General features: G+C 44.1%; 1 protein-coding gene and 1 pseudogene across 1 annotated transcript; one reads left to right on the forward strand and one right to left on the reverse strand.

The window, feature by feature from the left end:
- Positions 1 to 3,975: 3,975 nt before the first annotated feature.
- LOC111823162 (zinc finger protein 345-like) lies at positions 3,976 to 14,953 on the forward strand. The gene is made up of 6 exons (XM_023743748.1): positions 3,976 to 4,152; positions 5,025 to 5,151; positions 12,415 to 12,920; positions 13,170 to 13,555; positions 13,805 to 14,143; positions 14,225 to 14,953. Exons 1-6 carry the CDS (start codon positions 3,976 to 3,978, stop codon positions 14,898 to 14,900), a joined length of 2,211 nt encoding a protein of 736 aa, XP_023599516.1. The 3' UTR covers positions 14,901 to 14,953.
- On the reverse strand, positions 10,914 to 11,542 carry LOC106699463 (annotated as a pseudogene).
- Positions 14,954 to 26,355: the final 11,402 nt, after the last annotated feature.

The following is a 26,355-nucleotide window of genomic DNA, read 5'->3' on the forward strand; positions in this document are numbered from 1 at the left end:
CCACTGACTGCTGCAGGGAGGCAGGTACTGTGGGCACTCAGGTCTCATTGTGGTGGGCCCCACCTGGGAATCTTCAGCAAACTCACTAGAGCTCCCTGAGTTTCAGGTGGCCGAATGTGACATGCAGATGATTGATGTTCCTTACTCTGGCCTTCCCAGATCAATAAAATTTAAAAGCTTAGTATTTGATGCCAAGATCGCAGGGTTAGATTTTTGAGCATTTTCTCTTTTAATTGTCACAATAACCTGGGAAAGTGGAAACTCCTATCAAATTGATGAAAAATTCAGTATCTGAGAAATGAAGGCAGCTCCCCAAGTTTACACCATAGACAAGTGTCAGATTTCAAGGGGCTGGATTTTAACCATTATTTTCTCCAGCGTCAGACACAGTCTCTACCACTGATGTGCAGCCCTCACTGGAGCAGGTACAGTCTGAGGACCAGGGTGGCTCAGCTGCAGCTCCTGTTTCCATGGTTGCAGTTATGTGTTTCCTCCCATTCCTTTACATCTCAGAGCACTTCCCTTGGCTCCCTGTGTTCAGGGGAAATGAAATCGTTTTGCACTGCAGTGGTTTCTCTAGGGCAGTGGTTCTCAAACTTCCTAATGTCGCAACCCCTTAGTATAGTTTCTCATGTTGTGATCACCAACCATAAAATTTTCGTTGCTACTTCATAATTAATTTTGCTAGTGTTATGTAACATAATGTAAATATCTGATATGCAGGATATATTTTTGAACGACCCTTGTGAAAGGGTCGTTCGACCCAAAAAAAGGGGTCACGATCTACAGGTTGAGACCTGCTGCTGTAGGGCAACCTTCTTTGAGTCACCTGCAATTCATTTGCCTCCCCCACCCCTTTTTAATATATATATTTTATTGATTTTTTACAGAGAGGAAGAGAGAGGGATAGAGAGTTAGAAACATCAATGAGAGAGAAACATTGATCAGCTCCCTCCTGAACACCCCGTACTGGGGATTTGCCCGCAACCAAGGTACATGCCGTTGACTAGAATCGAACTTGGGATCCTTCAGTTTGAAGGCAGACACTGTATCCACTGAGCCAAACCAGTTAGGGCTATCTGCCTCTCCTTTGATCCCAGTACAGAGTTTGAACCTCAGGAGACCCCAGTAATTTGGGCTGAGTCTCTACACCTTCACCCCCATGTTGGGTGTCATGCTGTGATCCCATGCACTGTGATGAATTTCTTGCCTCAGTTTGACCTTCAAATGATGTTCTTATGTGGCACTGACATTCACCCTGCAGGAGTGAAGACGAATTCCAGGACCTAATATTCCCAAGTGACACTGGAGTCCTTCATGATCCTGGTCGCATAGGACAGGTGCTCATCTCTTATCCATGCATAGGACCTATACTGGCCATTTGATTCTGTCCTCTATATCCCTACGGGCTGATGGGACAATGGCTCTCACCATGTTTTTCCTCCATCCAGGATCATGTTCTGGACCCCCATCCTCCTTCCCAGTCTCCTGTGTCTGCACCCTGGGTCTTTGGGTTGGAACAGAGTCCTTTTGAATACAAGCCCTCAACACAGTGCACAGCACTCTGGGCCACAACTGAAGTTCTTACAGTGCTTTACCTGACAATCTACCCTGACTCTCCACACACAATGTTTTTTCACTGTAGGCGAAGGTAGTTTTTCGCGACATTGGTGTTTGCCATTTTGGCCAGTTACTCTGTTATTTTTCTGAGTCTTTTCCATTTATAAGGAGTTATACATGTTAATAACATTTTGGTCGTATTTCCCCTGTTAATCTATATTATTCAATTTAATTACTAGGCCAACCAAAGAACCTAGAAAAGGAGAACGGAATTATTATTTTGCCCCAAGAATGTTATTTTCCTCATTTTTACGCACTTAACTCCTCAGAATAATGAAATACTGTTCAGGTTTGGCGGGTGATGTGCGCTGTGAATAAATTCAGACCTAAAAGAAGACATGCAGAGGGGAATTTTGTTTCACGTTCCAAGAGAAGAAAGGGCCAAGTATTGCTAGTCAGTACAGGGCAGGGATAAAGGGTGGCTTCTGCTTTTCAGCTGTGCCTGTTGTTAAAGGACAAGGAATGCAGGGACCTTGGAATGCACCGAAGTGCAGTAGATCTGAGGGGCTGTCTTTAAAAGTTACAGTTTGTTGCCCTAACCGGTTTGGCTCAGTGGATAAAGCATCGGCCTGTAGACTCAAAGGTCCAAGGTTTGATTCCGGTCAAGGACATGAACCTTGGTTACAGGCACATACCTAGTGGGAAGTCTGCAGGAGGCAGCTGATCGATGTTTCTTTCTCATGGATGTTTCTAACTCTCTATCCCTCTCCCTTCCTCTCTGTAAAAAGTCAATAAAATATGTTTTAAAAAAAAAAAGTTAGTTTGTTTGCTTCCCTGGAGACAGTCTAGCAGATGTATAGGTAGGTGACTTTTCTGTACTTTTCCCAAGCCTATAAAATATGAATGGAGACAAACTTATGAAGAGTTCAAAGGAGGCTTTTTTTTTTTTAAGGGGCGGAGGGAAGGAAACATTCTACTAACTAGAAACTCCTTGGTGGAATTATCTCTGAAGTGTGACAACAGCAGGGAGGAGGGGTAGCAAGAATGTTAGCTTGAAAGTAACTAATCTTGCTCAAGGATTTAAACACAGGTGTTGTTGTATTAGAGGAGCCAACAATCTTGGGGTTTAATTAGCAAGTGCTTCCCATAAATTGTGGAAGGCCACAGCAAAGAAAATGAAAGACCTTTTTCTTGTCCTTACAAATACCTGCTCCACATTTAGAACTCAAGGCTTTATTGATCTGAAGCTTAACTACTTCTAGGTGACAAAAAAGGGACACAGCAATATGGGGTCATTCTATTAAGGAGGATGTGAATAATGGGTCGGAGGGAAATAAACCAGTCATAGAATTTTCTCCTCAACTGATGCTTTAAAGAAGTAGAGGGAAACTTTTTAAAAAAATATATATTTTATTGATTTTTTTACAGAGAGGAAGGGAGAGAGACAAAGAGTTAGAAACGTGGAAACATTGATCAGCTGCCTCCTGCACATCTCCTACTGGGGATGTGCCTGCAACTCAGGTACATGCCCTTGACTGGAATCGAACCTGGGACCTTTCAATCCACAGGCCAATGCTCTATTAATTACAGTGGCGACCTCTGGGAATAATTTAAATCATAGTGAAATAACACAGGGAGTCTTCCCTTTTTATACCCTGGGGTCATTGTCTTGCAGATATGGTTCCACCCTCTTTCCTGGGCTTACAGGAAGGCCCCCAGGTGTCAATGATCTGTCCTGGGGCCAGAGATAAAGACCTTCCCCTCCCCACCCTGCCCCAACCCCTGGGCAATGCATTGTTCACAGTTTTTATGGCCTGACACGCCTTGCAAGACCAGTTTCCTCCTCAGTATGATTGTCTGTTATTTGACATTAGCTTTGTATAATGGATTCCACGGAGGCAGGATAGACCCATTGAGACTTGAGCAACCTCTGCAAGCTACATTTGACCTGAAGGAGACACATGCCAAAGGTCATGCCTGAAGAAACAATGCCTGCCATTCTGAAAGAGCAGGTCCTGAAGAAAGATATGCAAAACCAGCCACACATGTGCACGAGAACCAAAGTTGCCCCAGACATCACCTCCACTGATGGCGCTACAGGACACTTAGTGTACTTGGTGTGATCTTGGGCTATTTGATCCTAAATCCAGTCCTGGAGTCAACTGAGAAATAGGGAATCTTGGCTTTTGAGCGCATAAACTACATTACCCAGAAGTCCATGCAAGGAATGCCACCAGGCTGAGCCAATGGAGGCTCAGAAAAGGCATTTCCGTTTGGCCGCTTCTGTAGGGCGGGAGCAGGAGTCCATGTGGCGGGATTTTTGTCTTCTCAGGTGTTTGTCTCCGGCGGTGAGGTTTTCCTAGTCGATAGACCCACGGAGAAGGCCGGAGAGCGGTGTTCCCCGCCTCACAGCCAATGGTGGGAGCCGCCAGTGGCGTTCACAGCTCCCACGTGGAATTGAAGCTCGGAGTCACCACCCGGACCCACGCCAGGGCCGGGACAGGGACCGCCATTCCTGCAGCAGCTTCTGCTCCCGCCCGGCTCAGCCCACAGAGGGCAATGGCGGCGCCCCCGCCGAGGAGACGGGCTGAGGTGAGTGTGTCCCCCAGGCCCTCACCGCCTCCTCACACAGACACCACAGCCTGGGGAGGGCGCCTGTCCCGTCCTGCAGCTCAGTCCCGCGTGGAGGACCGTGAGGAAGGTGGAGGGGAGAGAGGAGTGTTGTGGCTTCTGAGGACACAGCAAGTGCAGGGCAGAGAGGACGGGGGTGACTTGCATCTGAAGGCCCCTGAGGATGTGGCTGTGAGTATTGACGGAAAGATCAGAGACTGCAGGGAGGACGTCACCGGCTCATTCGGGGCTTTCCCGGCTGTGGGTCCATCAGGGGTCTGGGGTGGTCCTGGATCCGGCTGGACTACAAGCTCTCTACACGCCATACGCCAAGTTCATGGGTGAGTCTAGGGAGATCCAGTGGCATTGGAGCAGGAAGGGGGCAGAGCTGAGGGAGTGAACCTGGGGTCTGAACATGGGAAGGGGATGAACATTACCCAGTGGTGTGCACATCTGGAGGAACTGTGAGCTGATGGTCCTGGGACCTGGTGTGGGGACTTAAAGGTGAAGCATAAACCCGCGCTTGGCTTTGTCTTGGGGGCAGGATCTAGGAGACTGCAGTGGTGTTGCTTGGCTGCAAGGCTGGGGCCCTGCAGGCATCGCCCAGACCTTAAATGGCATTGCCCTCTACCCTCCCCTCCCCCAATCCTTCCCACCCAACCCAGCTGCTCTGCTGAGGGCCATCACAGTGACGAATGGGATTGTGATGAGAGAGCAGCCTGCACTGGCATTAGGGCCTGGTGTCCACAGTAACCAGGGGCCCTGGAGGAGGTTGAGGGGGGAAGGTGTGTAAGGAGTAGGATTACTGGTTCTCAGAAAGGCAGGTCTGCTTACAATTGTCTCCATTCTGACAGGTTGGCGTGACCTTTGAGGACATTGCCCTGTACTTCTCCAGGGAGGAATGGAGCCTCCTTGATGAGGGTCAGAGACAGCTGTACCTGAATGTGATGCTGGAGAACTTTGAACTTATATCCTGTCTGGGTAAGACCCTCACTGTCACCAGTGACCTGGACTTGGCTTTTTGATTTCCCAGGCCCCATTCCTCAGGGTGTGCTCTGTCCTCCCATGTAGACTGTGGTACTGCTTGATTTTCTAGTTTCCTGTGTAGTTCCTGTCCTGAGGAGGGTTGGTCTGTTTCCACTTCTCCCTTCTATTCTTGAAGTCCCAATGCTCCCTGGTCTTCTAAGTGCACAGGAAAGGACTTCTGGTTGGTAGTGTTACAGAAAGCCTAAGGGATTCTACCTTGCTTACTGAGAAAAGAATTTTCTATATTCCTATTGGTCATATATATATTTTCTGAACAATTGTTTGTACATCTTATCCTGCTTATTAACTGTATTTTTTGGTTAAAGATTCTTTTGATTATCTTGTATATTTTATGTATTAACTAGAAGCCTGGTGGATGCATTCATGCACTGGTGAGGTTGGTTGGGCTGTCCTAAGCCCTCTAGCAATCTGCAATCCGGGACCCATTGGGGTTGTTGGACTGCCGATTTTGGCCCAATCCCCACAGGCCAGACCGAGGGACCCCACCAGTGAACGAATCTGTGCATTGGGCCTCAAGTATGCATATAAGATCTTTGGTTAATCTCTAACTGCTCTCCCCTCTCCCCTCTTCCCTCTGACATTCATCAGTCTGTTCCATGTTTCCATGCATGTGCTTTGAGCGTCTGCTCCCTGGTGGTCAGTGCGCATCATACCTATCGGTTGGATGGTTGGGCAGTTGCTTAGTGTCTGCATCAGTCTGCATTTCCACCAGTCGTGCACAAGGGTCCCTTTCGTCCACATCCTCACCAGGACTTGTCGTTTGTCCGTTAGTTGATGATAGGTATCCTGACAGGTGTGAGATGATATCTCATTGTTGTTTTGATTTGCGTTTCTCAGATAATTAGTGACTTTAGGCATGTTTTCATCTGTCTTTTGGCCCTCTGTATGTCCAGTTTAGAAAAGTGTCTATTCAAGTATTTTGCTCATTTTTTGATTGGATCGTTTATCTTTTTTTTGTGAAGATGTATGATTTCCCTTTAAATTTTGGAGATTAAATAAACCCTTACCAGAGATAACATTGGCAAATGTGTGCTCCCATGCAGTGGGTGTTCTTGGTTTTTTTTTTTTTTTTTTTTTTTTTTTTTTTTAATCGTTTCATTTGCTGTGCAGAAGCTTTATATTTTGAGGTAGTGCCATTTTTTTTTCTTCCTTTCCATTGCCCTCAGAGCTGTACTTGTAAAGATATTGCTCAGACATATGTCTGATATTTTGCTGCCTGTAGATCCTTCTGAAATGTTATGGTTTCCCCTCTTACGGTTAAGTCCTTTTCCCATTTTTAGTCTATTTTTGTGTATCGTATAAGTTGGTGGTCTAGTTCCATTTTATGCATGTATCTGTCCAGTTTTCCCAACACCATTTATTGAAGGGACTGTCTTGACTCCATGGTATGCTATTTCCCTCCTTTGTCAAATATTGAGTTTAAGGGCTTGGGTCTATTTTTGCGTTTTTGGTTCTGTTGCATTCTTCTATGTGTCTGCTGTTGTGCGAGAACCAGGCGTTTTTGTGCTATTGCTTGGTATCTGATTTTGTAATTCCTCCAACTTTGTTCTTCTTTCTGAAGATTGCTGTGCCTATTCGGTTTTTTTTTTTAATTCCATATGAATTTTTGAAGAGTTTATTTTAGTTCTGTGAAATATGCCCTTCACATCTTTTTTTTTTTTTAATATATTTTATAGATTTTTTTTACAGAGAGGAAGGGAGAGAGATAGAGAGTCAGAAACATCGATGAGAGAGAAACATCGATCAGCCGCCCCCTGCACATCTCCTACTGGGGATGTGCCCGCAACCCAGGCACATGCCCGTGACCAGAATCGAACCTGGGACCCTCCAGTCCGCAGGCCGACGCTCTATCCACTGAGCCAAACTGGTTTCGGCAGCCCTTCGCATCTTAATGGGTATTCCGTTGAATCTATAGATTTGATTGAGTAGTATGGGCATTTTTATGATGTTGATTCTACCAATCCATGAACACTGTATATTCTTTTATTTGTTTATATCTTCTTCTATCTCTTTTTTCAACTTCTTGTAGTTTTATGAGTACAGGTCTTTGACCTCCTTACCTAAGTCTACTCCTAGGTATCCTAATATTTTTATTGCAGTGGTAGGTAGGATTGTTTGTTTCTCTTTCTGTGAGGTGATTATTGGTGTATAAGAAAGGCATAGATTTCGAGGTGTTAATTTTGTATCCTGCTACATTGCTGAATGCATTTATTACATTTAGTAGTTTTTGACAGAGATTTTTGAGTGTTCCATATACAATATTATATCATCTGCTAATAATGACAGTTTTACTTCTTCTTTTCCAATTTGGATGCCTTTCATTTCTTCTTTTTGTCTGATCGCTATGGCTAGCACTTCCAGTTTTATATCGAACAGGAGTGTTGCAAGTGGGCATCCCTCCCTTGTTCCTGTTCTTTGGGAAAGTGGTTTTAGTTTTTGCCCATTGAGTGTGATACTGGCTGTAGGTTTGTCACATAAGGCTTTTATTATGTAGAGGTATGATCCCTTTACTGTCACTTTGCTGAGAGTTTTTCTCAAGAAAGGGTGTTGGATTTTGTCAAATTCTTTTTCTGCATCAATTAAAATGATTTTGATTTTTGTCTCTCATTTTATTTTTTTTGTTTCTTTAAAAATATATTTTACTTTTTAAAATATATTTTATTTATTTATATTATAATATTTTATTGATTTTTTACAGAGAGGAAGGAAGATGGATAGAGAGTTAGAAATATTGATCAGCTGCCTCCTGCACACCTCCTACTGGAGATGTGCCCACAACCAAGGTACATGCCCTTGACCGGAATCAAACCTGGGACCTTTCAGTCTGCAGGCCGACACTCTATCCACTGAGCCAAACTGGTTACGGGTAAAATATATTTTATTGATTTTTTTACAGAGAGGAAGGCAGTGGGATAGAGAGAGTCAGAAACATCGATGAGAGGGAAACAGCATCAGCTGCCTTCTGCACACAGCCTAATGGATATGTGCCCGCTACCAAGGTACATGCCCTTGACCGGAATCAAACCTGAGACCCTTGAGTCCGCAGCCCGATGCTCTATCCACTGAGCCAAACCGGTTAGGGCTTAAAATATATTTTATTGATTTTTTTTTTACAGAGAGGAAGGCAGAGGGATAGAGAGAGTTAGAAACATCGATGAGAGAGAAACAGCGATCAGCTGCCTCCTGCACACCATCAACTGGGCATTTGCATGTGCATGCAACCAAGGTACATGCTCTCAACTGGAATCGAACCTGGGACCCTTCAGTCTGCAGGCCGATGATCTATCTACTGAGCCAAACTGGTCAGGGCTCTCATTTTGTTTTTATGATGTATCATATTTATTCGTTTGCAATACAGTACCATCCTTTCATTTACAAATTAAATCCCACTTGGTCATGGTATATCTTTCTAATGAAATGCTGGATCTGATTTGCTGGAATAATGTTGAGGATTTTAGTGTCGGTAGGGGTCACTTCGACTACAGCAGGCGAGCTGCTGTGAAGAAGACACCCCTATGGTACAGGATTTGCTTCAGTGGGGCTTTGGTGCTCAGTGAATCTGCCCCTTGAGTGTGTGGCTTATTGTTGTTAAGAGTTGTAAGGTGGCCAAAACCTGTTTGGCTTGGTGGATGGAGTGTGCGCCTGAGGACTGCAGGGTCCCAGGTTCGATTCCGGTCAAGGGCATATACCTTGGTTGCGAGCACATCCTCAGTAGGAGGTGTGCAGGAGGCAGCTTGTCGATGTTTCTCTTTTATCGATGTTTCTAACTCTCTATCCCTCTCCCTCAATGTAAAAAATCAATAGAAATATATATTTTTTAAAAAGACTTGTAAGCTGCTATGGTATGACACTGACCACTGGATACACTGGCTCTTGGTTTTCCAGGGAGGTGTAAAATCAGCCATGGCCTGAAGACACCCAGCTGGATCTACAGAGAGATTTGTAGATTCTCCTCTTTTTATCGGGTTTGGAAATGCCCTGATGAGGCCCAGCCTTGAATTATGGGAGGCTAGTGCTGCTGCCCCATCTTGGGCCTTTTGTTGATAGGTTTGGGGCTCCCAGACCCAACTGCGACTTTTTTGACAGGATTTAGCCCAACAAGACAGGCCACTCATATAGAAAAGGTGCTGCACATAGCTTGGGTGGGGTTTTAAACGGGATAAAGTGAGGTCTCAAGGAATCCCCACGGTGAAGCAAACTGAAATGGTTGTCAATCAGACTTGCGATCTGGGATGTCCCAACGTAGGTATAATGACCTCTTTGAGCCTCTTTGTCTGGGAGAAAGCCACCCCTTAGTTCCTGCCCCGATGCCAGTCAGTGCAGTTTCTCCTCATATATGTCTTCATCCGACCCGCCCCCCCCCCCCCCCCCCCGCAAACTTTCTGGAAGGTCAAAGAGGAAATCGGTTTGCTTGTGGTTTCCATTGTGTCAAGGTGTAACCCTCTTAAGGTTCCCATTTCTTTTTTTTTTTTTCCATTTTTGTTGAGGGCTTGTTTTTTTTTTCCTTTAGTCTAAGATCAAGGTGTACCAATTTTTTGTATTTGACCAACGTCCCTGTTAGGTATTTATTTGTCTACCTCCCTTTATCGATGCTTGATCAAATATTTCTTCGTCATTCCTTTCCCCCCTTTTGGTTTACTTTCTTGTTTTGTTTATAGATTCCCGAGATGGAAGGTTAGGTTTTTTGAGATCTTTTTTTTATAATGTAGGCCTTTTTCCTCATAAAATTTCCTCTTAGAATTGTATTTTCTGAATTTTATTCATGATTTTTATAAGTTGTCTTTTTAAAAAATATTTTTATTAATTTCAGAGAGGAAGGGAGTGGGAGAGAGATAGAAACATCAATGATGAGAGAGAATCATGGATTGGCTGCCTCCTGCACGTCCCCCACTGGGGATCAAGCCCACAACTTGGGCATATGCCCTTACCTGGAATCAAACCGGTGACCTTTTGGTTTCTAGGTCGACGCTCTACCACTGAGCGACATCCGGCTGGGCTATAGGTTTTCATTTTTTTTTAAAATATATTTTATTGATTTTTTACAGGGAAGAAGGGAGAGGGATAGAGATCCAGAAACATCGATGAGAGATCGATCAGCTGCCTCCTGCACGCCCCCCAGTGGGGATGTGCCTGCAACCAAGGTACATGCCCTTGACCGGAATCGAACCTGGGACCCCTGAGTCCGCAGGCCGACGCTCTATCCACTGAGCCAAACCGGTTAGGCAGGTTTTCTTTTTATTTACTTTGTCACTATATTGTTTTGAGTTCAGTTTTGGGTTTGGTTACCTTCAAATTGTTATTTATTTATTATTGCTTTCAGATAGAGAGAGAGAGAGAAAAACATCAGAGTGAGAGAGAAACATCAATTGGCTACCTTCTCTACAAAAGCTTACTGGATATGGAACCCACATTTTGTTGTAGAACAGGCCACTAGGGTCAATGATAGGAGAAGCACAGTGGCTTTTGGAGGTAACTCTGACCCTTGTTTTTGACTGTAGGTATCTTCAAATATAGTTGTTCACCCAGTCTTTCCAGTCATTCTTTCTGTACAGTTCTCCTTTATTTGTTTCTGTAATACTTTTGTCTTCATTTCCTATGGGGTTTATGTTCATGGCAAGCTGTCTACGTTCACTGGGATGGGGGTAGAAGCTCATATCTCTGATCCTGCCATCTTGCTGATGTCACTCACATTTTTCTTTTTTTTTTTTTTGCTTGTCAAATGATCTTTAATTGAAACATTTTCCTTTGTAGTTCTTAACTAGCCGGACATTCCACTGCACCACTGTTGATATCGTCTATGATGTCATGAGGGTGGCGACCATCAACATTGCACCCCACACACTGGGCAGTCCCCAGGATCTCTTTAATGGTTCCAGAGTGTTCTCTAGCTAAAGATCGGTGACGCATCTGTCGGGCAATGCTGACAGTCTCATCAAAAGTGATATTTCCCCTGTGCTTAATGTTTTTTTTTTGCTTCTTTCTGTCTCTTGGGCGGTTCTTTGAGGGCTTTGATGATCAGGGCAGAGGCAGAAGGCACTACTTCGATCTGGGCCTGTCTGTTCTGAATGGTCAGTTTCACTGTAATCCGCAGACCCTTCCAATCACCGGTTGCTTTGGCGATGTCATCACCAACCTTTTTTGGAGACAGGCCCAGGGGGCCGATCTTGGGGGCCAGGGCCAACGTCGCGCCCACTTCCCCACCGGTGCACCGCAGGTAGACGACTTTGATTTCGTTTGGGTCGAACTTCGGCGGCATGGCGGAGGCAGCTGGTGTCGGATGAACCCGGATTCGGGACGACCGAAGAAAGTTGCACCTGAGCCTCATAAGAGCCAAAAGCCAATAGTACATTTTTCTTTTGACTGTGATCTCATTTGTCCTTCGTTGTACTACCACAGTATAGTCCCTCCTTGTTCTTTACATCATTTATCCCAAGCAGTGCATCTAATGCAGAAGAATCATTTGTGCATCACAGGAGAAACATGACTTTATGAATGACACAGTGGACCCTGCGAGGGTCTTTCTTGGTGGAAGGGTTATTGGGGAGAAATTCATGCCAGGCCTTGTTAATATTCATAGCTAGAAACCCAGTGTTTTGTTAGAGTTGACCATTTCTCACACAGTTACTCTTCTTTGTGCTTATTGTTGATACTTTGCCAACTATTCAGTTCTAATTTTGATCATTTCTACTTAGATTCCCAGCTCATGGATAACCTTAACCTCTCTGGACTTTGCACCTCTGCCTCTTTCACAGGTCTCTCTTTACTGCTAGCCAACATTGTTCTATGCCTGCAGCACCTTGGAGAGCACACGTGTTATTATATTGAAGTTGTATTTCCTGTGATCTAATACAATTAATTTTTATGGCTTTGAGGAGCTTGAAATTATTCCACACAGACTGACATGGTCAGAATGTAAGGTCCTAAAGGAAGACATATGTGCAAAAACAAGGGGTAGAGCCATCCTCTCTTCTTTGTATCTACTCCTGTGCTTCTGTTCCTCTCTTGGTGAGATTTCCATCATCGACTGACTTTTGGGGCCAGGTTATTTATAATAGCAATTTCCTCACTGTCTAACTCACTCATCTTGAAAATCTTTCTATGCAATCATGCCTCGTTATGACAGAGAAACATTTGTGCTGAAGGTACTCTGCTTTCATAAGGTCAACATGTACCTCACCAGCATTTCCTTTTATACAGGTTGCTGCTGTGGAGCAGAGAATGTGGAGACACCAACCGAGCAGAAGATTTCTGTAGGATTGTCACAGTTAAGGAATCCCAAGGTAGCCTTGTCTTCCCAGAAGAGCCACCCCTGTGAGAGTTGTGGGCTAGTCTTGGGAAATATTTTCAAAGAGATGGAGCTGCAGGGATCACATTACGGACAGATACTGTTGAGGTGTGGGGCATGTGCAAAACGGTTTTACTTCAGTGTAAAATTTCACCAGCAGCAAATGAAAGAGAACACTTTGATTATAGGTGTGGACAGGATCTCACTTATAAACAGCTGCAATTTAAATGTATCCCAGAATCATATCACATACGGGGAGGTTAGGCAGGGTGTCCTTACCGAATCAGGACATCTCCACCTAAAGGCTACTCAGACCAGGGACAGTCCAAATGCTTGTTCAACCCGTGGGATGATGTTTCAAAGGAGAAAAAATTGTTACGCCAGAAAAGAATGTAAGAAAGACATTAGTTGCAACAACATGTTTATTCAGGAAAAGGGTGTTAGAAGTCGATGTTTTGTGTGCTCTGAATGTGGGAAATCTTTTACAAGTAACTCTCACCTTCATTATCATTGGAGAGTTCATACAGGAGAAAATCCTTATAAATGCAATGAATGTGGAAAGTCTTTTACAAGGAGCACTGGTCTCCAATATCATCAGAGAGTTCACAAAGGAGAAAAGCCTTATCAATGCAGTGACTGTGGGAAAACTTATACAAATAACACCCACCTACATAATCATCAGAGAGTTCATACAGGAGAAAAGCCTTATAAGTGTAGTGAGTGTGAGAAAGATTTTACCAGCAACAAATGCCTTCGTAGACATCAGAGAGTTCACACTGGTGAAAAGCCTTATCAATGCATTGCATGTGGAAAAACTTTTTCAGGTCTCAGTGGTCTCCAATATCATGAGAGACTTCACAAAGGAGAAAAGCCTTATCAATGCATTGAATGTGGAAAAACTTTTACAGGTTCCAGTGGTCTCCAATATCATAAGAGATTTCACACTGGAGAGAAACCTTATAAATGCAATGAATGTGGAAAATCTTTTACAGCTAACTCTGGCCTTCATAGACATCAGAGAATTCACACAGGAGAAAAGCCTTATGAATGTAGGCAATGTGGAAAAACTTTTAGAGGTCCCAGTGGTCTCCAATATCATCAGAGAGTTCACACTGGAGAAAAACCTTATAAATGCAGTGACTGTGGAAAATCATTTACTGCTAGGGCTACACTACAATATCATCAGAGAATTCATATTGGAGAAGAACCTTGTAAAGGCAGGGAATATGGGAAAACTTTTACAAGTATCAGTGGTCTCCAGTGTCATCAGAAAGTTCACACTGGAGAAAAGCATAAATGCAGTGAATGTGGGAAATCTTTTACCAGTAAGACCAACCTTCATATTCATCAGAGTGTTCACACCGGAGAAAAGCCTTATAAATGCAGTGAATGTGGAAAATCTTTTAACACTAAGGCCCTCCTTCGCATACATCAGAGAGTTCATACTGGAGAAAAGCCTTATAAGTGCAACGAGTGTGAGAAAGCTTTTACCAGCCGCACCTGCCTTCGTAGACATCAGAGAGTTCACACCGGAGAAAAGCCTTATCAATGCAGTGAATGTGGGAAATCTTTTAACACTAAGGCCCTCCTTCGCATACATCAGAGAGTTCATACTGGAGAAAAGCCTTATAAATGCAACGAGTGTGAAAAAGCTTTTACGAACCGCACCTGCCTTTGTAGACATCTGAGAGTTCACACTGGTGAAAAGCCTTATCAATGCAGTGAATGTGGGAAATCTTTTAACACTAAGGCCCTCCTTCGCATACATCAGAGAGTTCATACTGGAGAAAAGCCTTATAAATGCAACAAGTGTGAGAAAGCTTTTACCAGACGCACCTGCCTTCGTAGACATCGGAGAGTTCACACTGGTGAAAAGCCTTATCAATGCAGTGAATGTGGGAAATCTTTTACAAGTTTCAGTGGTCTCCAATATCATGAGAGAGTTCATAAAGGAGAAAAGCCTTATCAATGCATTGAATGTGGAAAAACGTTTACAGCTCCCAGTGGTCTCCTATATCATAAGAGATTTCACACTGGAGAGAAACCTTATAAATGCAATGAATGTGGAAAATCTTTTGCAGCTAACTCTGGCCTTCATAGGCATCAGATAATTCACACAGGAGAAAAGCCTTATCAGTGCAGGCAATGTGGAAAAACTTTTAGAGGTCCTAGTGGTCTCCAATATCATCAGAGAGTTCACACTGGAGAAAAACCTTATAAATGCAGTGACTGTGGAAAATCTTTTACTGCTAGGGCTACACTACAATATCATCAGAAAATTCACACTGGAGAAGAGCCTTATAAATGCAGGGAATGTGGGAAATCTTTTAAATTTAGCAGTGGTCTGCAATGTCATCAGAGAGTGCATGCTCCAGAAAGACCTCATCTCTGTAGTTAATGTGGGAAGACTTTTATCACTAGCTCTGAACTTCATTGCCATTTGAGAGTACATGCAGGAGAAAAGCCTTATAAATGCAGTGAATGTGGAAAATCTCTTAAAAGTAGCAATGGTCTGCAATATCATCAGTGATTGCACACTGGAGAAAGACCTTATCTCTGCAATGAATGTGGGAAGTCTTTTCATTATCTCTGAACTTCATTGTCCTCAGAGATTTCATACTGGGGAAAATCTTTATAAATGTGAATGTGGAAAATATTTTAAAAGTCTCAGTGGTCTTCAATATCATCAGAGCGTTTACACAGGGGGAAAAGCCTTATCAATGCAGTGAATGTTAGAAGTCTTTTAAAACTAGGACTGAACTTCATTACATTGGAGTGTTCTCACTGAAGAATGGCCTTATAAAATCTTTCACTGGAAAGATTTTCCAGTGAATATGGAAAATCTTTTACAAGTAACTCAATCCTTCATAATCATCACAGAGTTCATACTAGAGAAAGGACTTATAAATGCAGTGCGTGTGGAAAATCTTTTACAACTAACTCATGTTTATCATCATAAGAGAGTTCATACAGGAGAAAAGCCTTATCAATGCAGTGAATGTGGTAAAATTTTTACCAATAACTCTAACCTTCGTAGTCATCAGAGGTTTCACACTGGAGAAAAACCTTATGAATGCAGTGAATGTGGAAATTCTTTTACCACTACCACTCACCATCCTGGTAATCGGAGATTTCATTGAGGAGGGAAATCTTATAAATGGAGTGAATGTGGGAAATCTTTTACAACTAGCAATAGTCTTCAATATCATCAATGTGTTCACACTGGAGGAAACCGTTATGAGTGTAATTGATGTGAGATATCTCTAGACATATTTGTTGAAATGTAAAATTTTTTTTGGATGTGTGGGAAATGTCGTTTCTCAGGATTTAACAATTGTGTAAGAAAATATGTGAAGTCTCAGTTTGAATTACATCTCATACTTTTTAATCACCTCCATTATGTAGTATCCCCCAACTGTTTTTATTGTTCTGTTTGTTAGTATTTCTCTTGGACCATATGTATTTATATTACACTTTCCAACATAGGAGTGTTTCCTTGTGTATGTTACTGCATATTTCTGTTGCTGAAGGTATTTCACCTGAACCACCTATAAGGACTCTACAGATGACATCAATCGCGATCCCTCTGTGCCCAGGGATGCTAACTCTGTTGTCTCATTTGTTGAAGTAATTTAGAAATACCTAAGCCCTTAGTAGTTCTACCTTGTTTCCCTGTCATGAATTCCCACATAGGACTAATTCCTGTTTGCCCCAGTAAACATAATGTTGGAGAAAAGCTGCCATTGTTAGGGACACACTCCCATTCATCAGATGCCAGTGATGAATTTTTGGAGTTCCTAAGTCATCATTGAGCTAAGACTGCCAAACTCGGGTCTCTTTCTTTGCAAGATAATGAAGGCTTTTTCCTAGGACTTCTTTAATTTTGGGTGTTCTTTTGACTCTATTGGTTAGTTTATAAGAGAAGGAAATATTATTTTGCCTGTACAATGTCATTTCCCTCATTTGCATGCACTGAACTTCTTAGAAAAAAGGAACACTGTTAGGGTTTGGGAGGTGATGCAAGCTGTGGAAGAATTTACAGCTACAAGAAGCCATGCAGAGAGGAAGTTTGTTTTCCTTTCCAAGAGAATAAAGAGGCAAGTATTGATTGTCAATACAGGGCAAGGAAGAAAGGCTGGGTTCTGCTTTTCATCATTGGCTAAGATAAGAGAGAAAAAATGCAGGGGCCTAGAGCTGTGCTGAAGTTGAGTAGATACCAGGGCCTGTCTTTAAAAGTTTCACTTTGTTTGATTTCCAGCAGACACTCTGGCAGATGTATAGGGAGGTGTCTTATCACTGTTTTTCCCAAGCATATAAAATATGACTACAGACAAAGTTATGAAGAGTTCAGAAGAGGTGGACGGAAGGACACTTTCTACTAAATAGAGCAGTGATGGCGAACCTTTTGAGCTCAGCATGTCGGCATTTTGAAAACTCTAACTTAACTCTAGTGCCATGTCATATATAGAAATTTCTTGATATTTGCAACCATAGTAAAATAAAAATTTATATATATATATATATGTTTTTTTTTAAATATATTTTATTGATTTTTTACAGAGGAAGGGAGAGGGATAGAGAGTTAGAAACATCAATGAAAGAGAAACATGGATCGGCTGCCTCCTGCACACTCCCTACTGGGGATGTGCCTTCATCCAAGGTACATGCCCTTGAACAGAATCGAACCTGGGACCCTTGAGTCCACAGAATGACGCTCTATCCACTGAGCCAAACCGATTAGGGCAAAATTTATATTTTTGACAATTATTTTATACTAGAGGCCATGTGCACAAAAATTTGTGCACTGGGCGGAGGGGGGGGGTTCCTTCAGCCCGGCCTGTGCCCTCTCGCAGTCTGGGACCCGTCGGGGGATGACCACCTGCTAGCCTAGGCCTGCTTCCTGGGGGATTGGGCCTAAGATGGCACTCTGGCAGCCCGGCAGCCCTCGGGGGATGTCCACTTGCCAGAGGCTCCCACCTCCACTGTTGTACTGGCAGTCATCAGCCTGGCTTGTGGCTGAGCAGAGCTCCCCTATGTGGGAGCTACTGACCACTAGAGGGCAGCTCCAGCATTGTGCATCTGCCCCCTGGTGGTCAGTGTGTGTCAGAGTGACCAGTCATTACCAGTCTTTCTGCTGTTTGGGTCAGTTTGCATATTACATTTTTACAATATAGGATAAAGGCCTGGTGCATGGGTGGGGGCCGGCTGGTTTGCCTTGAAGGGTGTCCCAGATCTGGGTGGGTGTCCTGCTTGGGTACCTGGCCGGCCTGGGTGAGGGGCTGATGGGTATTTGCAGCTGGTCACACCCCCTTCAGGGTGCGGGTACCCACTGGGGTTCCTGGCCAGTTTGGGTGAGGGGCTGAGGTCCCTTTTCAGACTGGCCGGGACTGAAGCTCCCAGTCTCCCCCCCTCCCCCTTTTTTTTTTAAGTGATCAAAATATTTTATTTTTTAATTAAATCTTTATTGTTCCGATTATTACAGTTGTTCCTCTTTTTCCCCCCCATAGCTCCCCTCCACCCAGTTCCCACCCCACCCTCTGCCTTTACCCCCCCACCCCACTGTCCTCATTCATATGTGTACAATTTTTGTTCGGTATCTTCCTACACACCCCTTCCCCCCCCCCCCTCGTCCCCGAGAATAGTCAGTCCACTCCCTTTCTATTCCCTTTATTCTATTATATTCACCAGTTTATCTGGTTCATCAGATTATTTATTCACTTGATTTTTAGATTCACTTGTTGATAGATGCCTATTTGTTGTTCATAATTTGTATCTTTACCTTTTTCTTCTTCCTCTTCTTAAAGGATACCTTTCAGCATTTCATGTAATACTGGTTTGGTGGTTATAAACTTCTTTAGCCTTTTCTTATCTCTGAAGCTCTTTATCTGACCTTTTATTCTCAATGATAGCTTTGCTGGGTAAAGTAATCTTGGTTGTAGGTTCTTGCTTTTCATCACTTTGAATATTTCTTGCCACTCCCTTCTGGCCTGCATAGTTACTGTTGAGAAATCAGCTCACAGTCGTATGGGTACTCACTTGTAGGTAACTGACTTTTTTTTCTCTTGCTGCTTTTAAGATTCTCTCTTTGTCTTTGCTCTTTGCATTTTAATGATGATGTATCTTGGTGTAGTCCTCTTTGGATTCCTTTTGTTTGGGGTTCTCTGCGCTTCCTGGACTTGTAAGTCTATTTCTTTCACCAGGCAGGGCATGTTTTCTGTCATTATTTCTTCAAATATGTTTTCAACATCTTGCGCTCTCTTCTTCTTCTGGTAACCCCATAATTCGGATGATGTTTCGCTTGAAGTTGTCCCAGAGGCTCCTTACACTATCTTCATATTTTTGTATTCTTTTTTCTTTTTTTAAATATATTTTATTGATTTTTACAGAGAGGAAGGGAGAGAGAGAGTTAGAAACATCGATGAGAGAGAAACATCGATCGGCTGCCTCCCGCACATCCCCCATTGGGGATGCGCCCGCAACCCAGGCACATGCCCCCCGACAGGAATCAAACCTGGGACCCCTCAGTCCGCAGTCCGATGCTCTATCCACTGAGCCAAACCGGCTTTGGCTCTTTTTTCTTTTTGTTTTTCTGGTTGGGTGTTTTTTGCTTCTTCGTACTTCAAACCTTTGACTTGATTCTTGAGATCCTCTAGTCTGTTGTTGGAACTCTGTATAATATTCTTTATTTCAGTCAGTGTATGCTTAATTTCTAGTTCAGGGGTGGGCAAACTTTTTGACTCGAGGGCCACAATGGGTTCTTAAACTGGACCGGAGGGCCGGAACAAAAGCATGGATGGAGTGTTTGTGTGAACTAATATAAATTCAAAGTAAACATCATTACATAAAAGGGTACGGTCTTTTTTTTTTATTTTTATTTAGTTTTATTCATTTCAAACGGGCCGGATCCAGCCCACGGGCAGTAGTTTGCCCACGGCTGTTCTAGTTGGTCCTTTTTCATATCATCAAGGGTCTCACTAGATTTCTTTCTTTTTAAAAAAAAATAATATATTTTTTATTGATTACGATATTACATATGTGTCCTTATCCCCACGTTACCCCCTAACCCCCCCCTCCTGCCCTCACCCCCCTTTTGTACGTGTCCATTGATTAGGATTATAGGCTTGCACATAAGTCCTTTGGTGGATCTTTCCCTCCTACCCCCACCCTCCCGTACCTTCCCTCCAAGGCCGGACAGTCCAATCAATGCCTCTCCGTCTCTGGATCAGTCCTTGTTCATCAGTTTATGTTGTTCATTATATTCCACCAGTGAGTGAGATCATGTGGTATTTATCCTCTGACTGGCTTATTTCATTTAGCATAATGCTCTCCAGTTCCATCCATGCTGTGGCAAATGGTAAGAGTTCCTTTTTCTTCTTCCTCATCTTAAAGAATACCTTTCAGCATTTCATATAATGCTGGTTTGGTGGTGATGAACTTCTGTAGCTTTTTCTTACCCGTGAAGCTCTTTATCTGACCTTCAATTCTGAATGATATCTTTGCTAGATAAAGTAATCTTGGTTGTAGGTTCTTGCTATTCATCACTTTGAATATTTCTAGCCACTCTCTTCTGGCCTACATGGTTTCTGTTGAGAAATCAGCTGACAGTAGTATGGGTACTCCCTTGTAGGTAACTGACTTCTTTTCTCTTGCTGCTTTTAAGATGTTCTCTTTGTCTTTTGCTCTTGGCATTTTAATGATGATGTGTCTTGGTGTGGTCTTCTTTGAATTCCTTTTGTTTGGGGTTCTCTGCGCTTCCTACACTTGGAAGTCTATTTCTTTCACCAGGTAGGGGAAGTTTTCTGTCATTATTTCTTCAAATAGGTTTTCAATATCTTGCCCTCTCTCTTCTTCTGGCACCCCTATAATTCGGATGTTGGTACGCTTGAAGTTATCCCAGAGCCTCCTTACACTATCTTCATATTTTTGGATTCTTTTTTCATTTTGCTTTTCCGGTTGGGTATTTTTTGTTTCTTCGTATTTCAAATCTTTGACTTGATTCTTGTCATCCTCTTGTCTGCTGTTGGATCTCTGTATATTATTCTTTATTTCAGTCAGTGTATGCTTAATTTCTAGTTAGTCTTTTTTATATCCTCCAGGGTCTCACTAAATTTATCGACGGTTTCCAGAAAATTCTTGAAAAACCTTATAAATGTCATTTTGAACTCTATATCCAGTCGTTTACTTTCCTCCTCCATTTCTATCATTTGAGACCTGTTTCTTTGTCTTCGCATTTTTTATGCTTTCCTGTGTTGGTAGAGTGGTTTTGTGTGCTAGGTGTCCTACAGGGCCCAGTGGCTCAGACTCCCCACTTACCTGAGGTGGACACTCTTGGTGCATCCCCTTGTGGGTTTTGTGCACAGTCTTGTTGTAGTTATGCCTTGATTGTTTTAGGTATCACTGGGAGGAATTGACCTCCAGGCCAATTTGCCTTGTGAATCATCTTTGTCTGCAGTGGGAGAACTTCTGTTCTGAAGACACCCTTCTGGGGCAAGACTTGCTTCAGTGGGGCTTTGGTGCTCACTGAGTCTGCCCTCTGATGTGTCCCTTATGAATCTGAGGAGTTGTAATCTGGATGGTCCCACTCTGACCACTGGGTACACTGGCTCTTGGATCTAAGGCAGCCTTGGGCAAACTACGGCCCAGATCCGGCCCGTTTGAAATGCATAAAACTAAAAAAAAAAGACTGTACCCTTTTATGTAATGATGTTTACTTTGAATTTATATTAGTTCACACAAACACTCCATCCATGCTTTTGTTCCGGCCCTCCAGTCCAGTTTAAGAACCCATTGTGGCCCTTGAGTCAAAAAGTTTGCCACCCCTGAAGGAGATGCTAATTTAGCCTTTGCCTGAGGTTACCCAGCAGGAGCTACGAAAAGATCTGCAGATTCCCCTTCCTTTTTTGGAGTTTGGAGGTGCCCAGATGAGGCCCAGCTGTGAAGCAATGCAATCTGCTGTGGGGCCTTGGCCTTCTCTTGGAAGTTCTGGGTCTGTCTGGCCCAGCTTCAATTTGTTAGGTAATTTTCAGGTTGCAAAGGGCCAGGACATTCATATGCTTTTGCCTTTGCAGCCTGGGTGGGGCGGGGTCTCAAGGAATCAACAGGGCAGAGCAAGCAGCTATGGCTGATCCGCAGCCCTGCCTTAAGGGGCCATGCGTCTCAGTGTCCTGGTAATTGTTGCAAGCACCTCTGAGGGAAATCCGCCCTCATGTTCCTAGTTCTGCCTGCTGCCAGACAGTGCAGTTTCTCCCTGTATGAGTCCTGGGTCCCTAGAGACTTCCCGCAACCGGCGTTCAGAGAAGTCTGGAGCTTGGGACTCCCTCCCAATTCAAAAGGACAGCTGCATCCTGATTCAGAAACAGCTGCGTGTCATAGGTTCTCCATCACTGAAATAGAGGCCCATGTTGCAAATTATCTCTGGGGTGTGACAACAGCAAGAAGGAGGGGTATGTATGAATTTAGCCTTGAAAGTACCTTATCTTCAGCAATTTGAGCAGAGGAGCTGTGTGAATTAGGAGTCAACCATTTTTGGGTTTAATTAGCAGGTGCTTCTCATACATTGTGGAAGGCCATAGCAAAGAAAAAGACTTTTTTTTTTTCCTTACAAATGCCTCAACCACACTTAGAACCTAATGCTTTGTTGCTTGGAGAGTGACTACTTCTAGGAGACCAAATAAAGGCACACCAGCAATACTGGGGTCATTGTGTTCATTAGGTCGTAAGCAATGGGTCCCAGACTTAATAAAACACTCACTGAATTTTCTCTTGAACCCACAAGTTGTAAGTCCCCAGTATGAACAAAAATGATGGCACATAGTAAACCTAGCAAGCTCAGGGAGCCTGGCTTGGCATGGTCAATCTTACAAACTCAGAAGCCAAAAGGAACCACATAGAATGATTCAAGTAAAAACTTTCTTAGTAAATGTGAGTCTCAGGGGTAGTTATGTCCTAGCCCAGTGGTCAGCAAACTCATTAGTCAACAGAGCCAAATATCAACAGTACTTCTTCAAAATAGACTTGCCCAGGCTGAAAACTGACTTCTGTGCATGGGCCACGAAGTTTCAATCGCACTGTATGTGCGCACCCGCACGTGGTATTTTGTGGAAGAGACACACTCAAGGGTCCAAAGAGCCGCAGTTTGCTGACCACAGCCCTAGCCTGTGTGTGTGTGTGTGTTTTGCAAAGGTCAGTTTTTACCTTAGGGAGCCTGTCTGTTGTCTTTTTGCATCTGGGATAACGTACCATTCGATTTTCAGAGACATGTCTTTTTCACAGACTCCTAAGAGCACAATCTCCCAACATAGAGGATCACAGAGGCCCAATTATTATTGTTCTCCAGTTAAATATTAACTAATTGATATACTTTTAAAAAGAAACTTGTGTATTTTTTAGTCAATCCCAGAGATTTTCCTCCTTAGCTCTCCCACCTAATTTATCACCAGTTAATTTCATTTCACCCCCTTAGAGTCTAAAAAAGGTGCAAAGCTGCAATTGTCCCGAGCATTACTCAACCTGTTATTTACCTTCCTGGCAAATGGGGCTGACTCAGGTAAAATAAACTCAGATAAATTCTGCACATGGCCGAAACCGGTTTGGCTCAGTGGATAGAGCGTCGGCCTGCGGACTGAGGGGTCCCAGGTTCGATTCCGGTCAGGGGCGTGTGCCTGGGTTGCGGGCACATCCCCAGTAGGAGGTGTGCAGGGGGCAGCTGGTCGATGTTTCTCTCTCATCGATGTTTCTAACTCTCTATCTCTCTCTCCCTTCCTCTCTGTAAAAAATCAATAAAAATATATTTTAAAAAAATTCTGCACATGTTTGGACATTTCTTACAACAACACCAAAAGCGATTGACTCATGTGAAGCAGGAGAAGGTTACATGGAGGAATATCAACATTTCCAGGGACTCAACTGACGGAAGACAGATTTATAAACACAAATGTGGAACAGACCCAGAATCCAGAAAGCTAGAGCTTTCCCCTTGCTTTCAAACAACAGAGGAAAATGCTACCCAACCTCAGCCTCCCAGCCTGAGCGAGGCACGCCCCTGCCATACTGAGCATGTGCTCCCAAAATGAGGCCCAAAACCTGTGTTCCAGGGAGTTGAGTGAGCCCCACACTGAGGAGGACCAGAGCCCGAATTCCAGGAGAGGCAGCCTATGGGGTACAGGATTCCCAAGGGGGGCCAGCAAGGGCAGCAGCCTCCCAGGCAAATCCCACCTAAGGTCTCAGCTGCCCCAGGCAGTGAGGGTGCGAACAGGAGCCTCTGGGCACAGGATTCCCCGTCTGTGTCAGTGAGGTGAGGGGGGAGTGGGCAGTGGCTTTGTCCTTCCTACACTGGCCCCTCCCTCTTGTGTCCAGAGGCAGAGCAGCCACAGGGCCGGTAGGCATTGTGCCAGTCCAGCCCAGAGCCGTCCAGGGGTGGGCGGGCATGCGGAGCCGAGCACCTGGGTGACATAGTGACTCTTGAAGGGAAGCAAAGGACAACATGGCAGAGGCTGGGGGGACATGCTGAGAGCTCAGGAGGCAGCGGCCTCAGGTTCCAGCAGATGCTCAGGCCCCTCCCGCCGAGGCTGGCTCTGCTGCAGCAGTTTCCGGGGTGACCTGAGGCAGGACCTGGTTGCACTCGGGGGAATGTTTTAACCACGGCCTGTGCCCGTTCCCAAGGAAACGTGGTCCCACTTGAGTTCCTTTGCTGCGTGTGGAAAGCAGTGCTGTCCCGACCAGCGCCCGGACAGAGGTACCCAGAGGAGGTGCAGGCAGACATGTCCCCCTGTAGCCCCTGGGTCTCCTGCCTGGGAAGTCCCACGCCTGCTGTAGGAGGAAGGGACCTTGTGCCTACAGACTCTGCTCAGATGCCAAGGGCAGGGCTCCTTGGTGGCACAGGTGGCCCCGCCCAGACCCCTCCTGGTCGGAGAGGAAGGAATAGCTCCCAGAGGGACCCTTGCTCTCCACACAGGCCCCTCCCTGGGCAGCCAGGCCTCCCAGCACATTGCATCATCTGGGAATCTTTATAAAAACCTGGTTTCTGGGCCTCATCCTCTGGAAATTCCGTTTCTTTTTTACTAATGATGAGGCCCAGAAATCAGGATTTTAAAAAGATTCCCAGGTGATTCTAATGTGCAGCCAAGGTTGAGAACCACTGAATTAGCAGGTGCTTCTCATTAATTTGTGAAAGACCACAGTAAAGAAAAAGACCTTTTTCTTTTCCTTACAAATACCTCCACCACATTTAGATCCTGAGGCTTTATTGGCCTGAACATTAACTACGTCTATGAGTCCAAATAAAGGGACACCAGCAATATGGGGGCATTCTGTTAAGGAGGATGTGAACAATGGGTCCACCAGGAAATAAAGCACTCATTGAATTTTCTCCTCAACGGACAAGTTCATTTTTAATTTTATTTTTTACTTTATTGATTTCTTACAGAGAGGAAGGGAGAGGGATAGAGTTAGAAACATCAATCAGCTGCTCTTGCACACCCCCTACTGGAGCTACACCCACAACCAAGGTACATGCCCTTGACCGGAATTGAACCTGGGACCCTACAGTCCACAGGCCACTGCTCTATCCACTAAGCCAAACTGGTTAGGACTAAACTAACAAGTTCTGACTCCCCAGTTTGGACAAAAATGATGGCACATACTAAACCTAGTAAGCTCAGGGATCCTGGCATGCCATGGCCAATCTTAGGAACTCAGAGGCCAAAAGTAACCATATAAGATGGTTTGAAGTTAAACCTTTCTAAGCAAAAGTAAGCCACAGGGGTAGTTATGTCCTAGCCTTGTTTTTTGTTTTATTTTGTTTTGTTTTGCAGAGGTCTATTTGTACCTTATAAAGCCTGGCTATTGTGTTTTTGCATCTGGGATAACATACCTTTGGATTTTCAGGGAAATTTCCGTTTTACAGAATCTTAAGGGCACAATCTCCCAACACAGCAGACCACAGAGTGCCAATTATTATTGTTATTGTATTACATATGAAGTGTTAACTATTCTATAACATGTAAAAAGAAGTTTGTGTCTATTGTTTTTTACTTTTTATCCAATCCCAGAGATTTCCCTCCTTAACTGTCTCCCCTATATTATCACCAGTGAATTTCATATAACCCCCTTATGTCTTCTCCTTAGAGTCTAATGTATAAAGAAGGTGCAAAACTGCCATTCTCCCACCTCAATGTGTTTTTCTTGTTTCCCGGCAGTTGTCGCAGGCTTGGGGCAAATAAACTGAGAGAAATTCTCCACAGGTTTGGACATTTCTTACAACAACACCAAAAGCAATCTACTCATGTGAAGGATGAGAAGGTTACTGTTATGCCCAGAGTTCGGGGTCCCCAATAACCCACCACCAGGGAGCCTTTTCTGATGCAAAAGCAAAGGGTCTTTTATTCAAGCCCGGGACTTGGTCCCCCTCCTGCCTCCATTACTGGATGCAAGAGAGAGCCCCGAGTTCCAAGAGAACAAAGAATTTATAGGGCTTGGGGTTGGGGGGTGGCGGCACACTCTGTCCACTGATTTGGTCGATTCCGGTTGGTTGAGTGAGGGCCGGGGGCTAGTTACGCAAGGGCAGGGTGCAGCTAGGGTCTGGTTACACAAAGACAGGGGGGTGGCTAGCATACTCTTGGCCTTGGGCTAGTTTTCCCCACTTTCCCATTGGCCGAGATAAGGGCAGGCTAAGTAACTGATACATTCTGCGGCTTTTTCTTGGAAGAGGTGTTAAGGACTCAGCTATCAGTCCTGTTCTGTCCTTTCAGTTACATGGAGGGGTATCAGCATTTCCAGGGACAAAACTGACAGAAGACAGGTTTATAAACACAAATTTAGAGCAGATCGAGAAACCAGCAAGCTAGAGCTTTCCC

Source organism: Myotis lucifugus, unplaced genomic scaffold, assembly GCF_000147115.1.
Source record: "Myotis lucifugus unplaced genomic scaffold, Myoluc2.0 scaffold_412, whole genome shotgun sequence".
Lineage (NCBI taxonomy): Eukaryota > Metazoa > Chordata > Mammalia > Chiroptera > Vespertilionidae > Myotis > Myotis lucifugus.

What these genes read in the sequence shown, in the direction of transcription:
- LOC111823162 (XM_023743748.1), top strand. Translation starts at nt 3,976, where the DNA reads ATGGTGGGAGCCGCCAGTGGCGTTCACAGCTCCCACGTGGAATTGAAG. An exon ending in AAGACATTAGTTGCAACAAC is followed by an intron (nt 12,921 to 13,169) that starts ATGTTTATTCAG and finishes AATAACACCCAC; the next exon opens with CTACATAATCATCAGAGAGT. An exon ending in AAGCCTTATAAATGCAACGA is followed by an intron (nt 14,144 to 14,224) that starts GTGTGAAAAAGC and finishes TTATCAATGCAG; the next exon opens with TGAATGTGGGAAATCTTTTA.